At 47.3% G+C, this 6,234-nt stretch overlaps 1 protein-coding gene across 2 annotated transcripts in view; it reads left to right on the top strand.

The window, feature by feature from the left end:
• Positions 1 to 2,153: 2,153 nt before the first annotated feature.
• Positions 2,154 to 6,234, top strand: part of TASOR2 (transcription activation suppressor family member 2) — a 79,311-nt gene continuing 75,230 nt past the window's right edge. The window contains exon 1 of one of the 2 annotated variants that reach the window (XM_053895420.1): positions 2,154 to 2,343. In XM_053895420.1, coding sequence (XP_053751395.1) covers positions 2,274 to 2,343 — 70 coding nt within the window. In that variant the 5' untranslated portion in view covers positions 2,154 to 2,273. The remainder of the gene's footprint in view (positions 2,344 to 6,234) is intronic. The other variant, XM_053895427.1, reaches the window with a different exon arrangement.

Raw genomic sequence — 6,234 nt, 5'->3', positions numbered from 1 at the left:
GAGAGAAAGAGAGGAAGTGAGAGAATCCCAAGCATGCTCTGCATTGTCATCACAGAGCCCAATGTGGGGCTCAATCTCACGACCCTGGGATCATGACCTGAGCTGAAAGAATGGGAGGTGAAAGCTATTGAATTAATAAATCTATTCCCAGCATGTGGAATAGTGCCTGGTTTCTCATATCTGTAGTACTTAATATCTCTCATTTGTAGAATTAATGCTATATGTGGTCCCTTGTAACCATGTAGAAGAGTTTTCCATGGGAAAATACTTAAATATTACATGCACTTAAATATTACATGTATTTAAATATGCACTTAATTACATGCACTTAATTAAATATTACATGCGTGAAAATAGAAAAAAAACTAATTCAAAACGAAGTCAGGAAGCAATGAAGGGTTCTCCATGAGCACCACTCCTGGAAGCTTAGTTTATTTTTATTTTTAAATTTTTTTCTAAAATTTATTTATTTATTTTTGAGAGACAGAGACAGAGCACAAGTGGGGGATGGGCAGAGAGGGAAGGAGACACAGAATCCGAAGCAGGCTTCAGGCTCCAAGCTGTCAGCACAGAGCCCAACACAGGGCTCAAACTCACAAACTGGTTGATCATGACCTGAGCCGGAGTCAGATGCTCAACCAACTGAGCCACCCAGGTGGCCCTGGTGGAAGCTTACCCCAGCAGGAAGATTTTTCTCCTTCCAGACAACAACCCAGCCAATGAGAAGTGACCACAATATCTCCTCCAATGAAATGTCACAACTCCCTCTCCCAACTTCCTCCTTTATAAAAGTACATGGTCCTCCTTTGTCCTTTGGATTTGCCTGTAGTTCACCACCGTGTGCATGTCTTGAATGACATTTTGTTGCATCCACACCACTCCTGAAACAGGATGCTATGGGTACCAGTGACAGTCACAACAAAGTTTATTGCAATGAGAGTCAAGGCAGATAGATCGGGACCAACACTCTTGATCAGAGTGCGGCCTCGAACAGTGGGGGTACAGTTTTTATAGCCGATCACATCATTTTATCATCACCTGGGAACAGAACAGAGAAACAGTTCCCAGATGAGTTAGAAACAGTTGCCGGATGAGGTGATTATTTCAGACTTTCTGTGGTTAAGTTGCAACCAGTGGCTCTCCTTGACCCTGCCTCTGATGTTCTTTTCTTTGAAGTTTTGTTTCCTTAATTGGTGAAGCCTGATTTACAAGAGTATGAAGCGTAATTTACAAGAGTAAAGCAAGGCTGTTATTTTTCAAACTACAGTGTCAACACAAAGCTGTTCTCTCTCAAGCTTCACGTTAGCCCTACACTACAATTTAACCCTTACAATTTCATCTGTTTATAAATAAGCCTGGTAAAATTACAGTTCTATTTTTCAGGTTAACACTTGAACTTTTAAGGTTATTTTTAGGGCTGTAACACTTATTAAACTACAAGGTTTTATAAATGTCACTTTGGGGCAAGACAAAACAAGTGTCTCCACCGCACCCTCAGGAGACACAACGGGAGACAAACATCCCAGCACAACGCAAGCCAGAGGCTGGAATATACGCAGAGCCATCATGGCGGCCGGACGTGTTCCCGGGAACGTCTTCCGCATCCGGCCACGCACCAAGCCCTGGAGACACCCCGCTGGACTTCGCCCCTCCCGCAGCTGCGCGCGCCAGACTCCGTCCTCCAATCCCAGGGCTCGCTTCAGCGTGGCGCCTGCGCAATGGGGGAGAGGCGAACGCCGCGTGGACGGCGGCCGCAGCCCGCGCCTGCGCATCGATTCCCACTCAGTGATTGGCTCCTGCCTTTCACCAAGGTTCAGTTTTCACTTTCTCTTTTTTTTTTTTTTTTTTCCTCCTCCCAAGCTCTCCGGTTCCTGAGGCCAGGGGTTTTACTTCCGGTTTCGTGCCTCTGTGTCTGAGGTAATCGACATGTTCTCTCAGGCCGGGGCGCGTCTCGGGGTCCGTTCTTTCCTATGAGTTTGTGTGGCGAGAGCGACATTTGGCTGACGAGCGTGGCGGTGCCTGCGGGCTGGGCGCCGGGGCCGCCGGGCGCTGCCGGCGTCGGTGCGGAGGGGAAGGACGCGCGGCGCGCCTCTGGAGAGCCTGTGCCGACCGCGCCGACGGCTCCCTCAGGACGTCCCGGAGCCGGCGAGTCGGCGGCCGGGGAGAAGGACGGGCTCGGCGGCTGGTGAATCAGCCCGGAAGTCCCTGTCACGTTCGGCCGCGGGGACCGCGAGGGAGGAAGCGCCTGCGTGGAGAAGCGGGCGGCTGCGAGCATGGGGAAGAAACTGAACCAGAACCTGAAATTCCGGGGGGCGGCGGCGGCGGCGGCAGCTCCGAAGACAGGTGAGCCTCCCCCGGGCTGGGCGCCCCTCGGTGCGCCTGGCAGGCTGGCCGGAGGAGCCGCCGTCCTCCCGGCGGGCGCTTTCGCGGAGGCTCGTCGGGGCTTCGCTACTGTCACTCAAAGCCGGTTCTAATTGACGTTTGCCGTCGCCTGCTTTTCTCGCCCGCCGGGTGCCAGACGCTTCCTTGCGGGCTTGCTCGGGGCGGGGGGCGGGGTGGATTTCCGGCTGGCTTTGGCGGCGCTGCTCCTTCGAGGAGTCCACCCTTGGTCGCCCGCGGCCGTTCCCGGTGCTGCTGACCGAGGGACCCCAGCTCGTGGCCGCGACGTCAGCATTTGACACGTCCGGGGGGGGGGAGGGGGGCTTCCGGAGTGCTGTTTCCCCCTGGGAGGCACTGCGTCCACCGCTGTTGAGGCGCGTCCCCCGAGCTGCGCGTCCCCGGCGGGCGGTGGAACGATCCGCACTCGGGCGAGCTGGGCTCCCCGGGCTCCCCGGGCTCCCCGGGCTCGGACTGGCTATTCGGTCTTTTTTTTTTTTTTTTTTTTTTTTTAAAGGCTTGTGTGTGAGGTCTGCCTCTCGGGTTTGCTTCCTTCTGTGTGAACCCACGGCGGTGCGGGACCTTTTCTTCCTTCGCGCAGGGCTGGAGGGAGGGGGGGTCCGTGCACAGGTCGGGTCGTTGGGCAGAAGACTCCAGGGGCGCCTAAGCCGGGTGGTAGTTGTGTCTGTGCACGCCCACCCGGCGCGTTCAGCCACCCAGCAGCGTTGCGTCGGGGAAGGCGGCACGTTGACCTCAGGGCTTGAGGAGGACGCTTTGCACATCCTCGGGTTTCACGTAATCCGTACTGGTCTGTTTGAAGTCAAAAACTGAAACACGCCCGCCTTACCCTCCTTTTACTTTCCCTGTAAGGTAAAGTTAGGCCGGTCGGGTTCGCGAGCAAAAAAACACACCATGAACTTGAGTGTCGAGGGAGTATACGGTGTTACCGGGGTAACGTTAGCGATCCAAGGGCCCGCTGGGGCTTTAAGTGTCGGAAGGGGGAAAGGGGTGTGAGATTGGGAGCAAGCCGACTCCGGAGTTTCCTAACAAAGCAGCCGTGACGATCCTCTTCGGTTGGAAGACCTGCCTTCTCGAGCTGGACAGGGCCGGGCAGCGTGTTCGGCCCATCCGTAAATGACTAACCCAGACTAGAGGAAAGTAAAAAGGGACCAAGTGTACGTGATGACTGTAGGGAAGACAGAGAACAGGGTTTGAAATGCGGGGTCTTCGGGACATTTGCCCCAATGTAACCGGGTCTCTTTAAAAAGAGCTGTATTGCAAGCATCTGCTGAACTCCAGACATAGTTGCTCAAATGAATTAAAATTCCCGGGGCGCCTGGGTGGCTCAGTCGGTAAGCGTCCGACTTCAGCTCAGGTCACGATCTCGCGGTCTGTGAGTTCGAGCCCCGCGTCAGGCTCTGGGCTGATGGCTCAGAGCCTGGAGCCTGCTTTCGATTCTGTGCCTCCCTCTCTCTCTCTGCCCCTCCCCCGTTCATGCTCTGTCTCTCTCTGTCCCAAAAATAAAATAAAATAAAAAATAAATAAAATTCCCGAAGTGCCTGAAAACACTCGAGACGTAGTGTTTGTTAAATACACGTAGTATATTGTCTACTTAGTGTAGTTAAATAGGTAATGGCGTCTTTACCATTACCAAACGGGTCTTTTATTACTGGTGGACATTTATTTTCAAGTTTTACGATGTTCTAGTTATTTTTTTTCTTGTGACAAGCAATGCATCGTGTGCCAGTGATAGTATTTCTGAAGAGTTAATTCCCTGTGAGAATGCTGGATATTAATGCTGTTAAATTGTCCTCAAATAGTGTATCCTTAAATATCTACTATCTAAGGGTATGCTTTATTTCCCTGCTAGCTAGCCAGCAGTGGATGTTGACAGTATTTCTTTCGTGTTTTACTAATTTTCTAACTTGAAAATAACATCTTATTTTAATTTTTATCTTCCTTGGGTGGAAGGACATTTTGGCTGGGTCATAATCCTTGCCTTCCCCCCCCCCCCCCCCTTAATTGGGTTCAAAACTCTTTGACCCATTTAGCTACTACCGCACTGTTTTAATTATTGTAGCTTTGTAATACATTTTGGTACTTTCTTTTGAAAAAAGCTTTGGGCTTTTTTTGCATTTTTCTTCCAGGTGAAATTTAGAACCATCTTTCCAAGTTCTATAGAAAATCTTGGGATATTGGCATATTGTTTGTGATTGCATTGAATTTATAGATTAATTTGAGAAGAGACATTCTTTTGAGTTTTTCCTTCTAGGAGAGTAGGTATGTCCCTTTGTTTCTTCTATTAAAATTTTTGTCGTGAAGTATACCATTTATATGTACTGTTAAAAAAAAAAAGAAGTATATCTGTGTGCCCAGCTTAACAGGACATCACAAGCACCTTGCAAGCTTTTGTGTGTGCCTCTCCCCAGAAGCGTGTGTTGCTGCCCCATCACCATGGTCATCCTGAATTTTGTGTTAATTATTCCCTTGCCTTTCTGTGCAGTTTTATCACTTAGGTATATATTCTTAATCAACACACTGTTTACTTTCACCTGTTTTTGAATTCTGTGAATCACTTAAACATTATGTTTCTGAAATTCATCAGTATTGAAGCATGTGCCTGTAGTTCAGTAATTTAGAAACTCTTTGGTCTCATAACTCCTTTATGATCCTAAAAACTGTCGAGGACTCTAAAGCGTTTTTGTTTATATGGATTATATCATGTTAGTTATTAAAACTGATTGATCTTAAGTATAGTAGATACAGTATCTATTGGTATATGTATTGGCACCTCTAAATAATGATAATAAGCCTCTTACATCTTAATATAAATAACATTTTAATGAAAAAAACTATTCAAAAATTAGTGACAAGAGTGGCATTGTTTTTACATTTTTGCAAATACCTTTAATGTCTCAGTATCATGTCTGCTTCTGCATTCAGTCTGTTGCAATATATTGTTCTGGTTGAAAGTATATGAGGAACTGGCACCTGGGTGTCTCAGACAGTTGAACATCCAACTTTGCCTCAGGCCATGATATCACAGTTCAAGGGTTTGAGCCTTGCGTCAGGCTTTGTGCTGACAACTCAGAGCCTGGAGCCTGCTTCGGATTCTGTGTCTCCCTCTCTCTCTGCCTCTCCCCTGCTAGCTTGCTCGCTTACTTGCTCTCTTTCTGTCTCAAAAGTAAATAAATATTTTAAAAAATGAAAAAAAAAAAAACAGAACAAAAGTATATGAGGAAAATCCAGACTCACTCAGCTGTGTATTTAGGAAAGGGAGAAATGTTTTAATAACCTTTTAAGATAGTTATATTTTTCTCTGATACTCCTCAAAGCCCAACAGTTTCTTTAAAGGTTAGCTGTAGTGTAAAATTTGAAGTCGTGTCAGTGAACTTCTCAAACTCTGTGACATGAAAACCCATTGGTCTATCTTGAATTTGGAAGGGATATTTCATCTACACATTGGTCATGAGTAGATAACTAGTCTACTGAGTTATGTAGATCTCTCAAATTATGACACATTGCAGTATGTATCAAAGAACCCACTTAAGCGTCATCGCCACTTTGGGAACCAGCGCTGTAATACAGTCATTTTCATTGAAGTATAGTGTATAGTAATCTACTGTACGAATGTGTTAGAAATTGATTATATGCTTATCCGTTTCATTCTTTATGAACATATTGGTTATTTCCAACATGGGGCTGTTATAATTAGTGCTGCCGTATATATTCTTGTTCATCTCCAAGTGAGCGTATAGAATACTCTTCCTTGGGCATACTAGTAATGGAATTGCTAGACCCACTAGGAGGACATGCGCGGGTTCAATTTCATTAGGTAATGTTTAACTTTCTCCAAAT

Source organism: Panthera pardus, unplaced genomic scaffold, assembly GCF_024362965.1.
Source record: "Panthera pardus isolate Hobbes unplaced genomic scaffold, ASM2436296v1 HiC_scaffold_6, whole genome shotgun sequence".
NCBI lineage: Eukaryota > Metazoa > Chordata > Mammalia > Carnivora > Felidae > Panthera > Panthera pardus.
The sequence above is the reverse complement of the archived record's forward strand: the minus strand, read 5'-3'. Positions and strand labels throughout refer to the sequence as shown.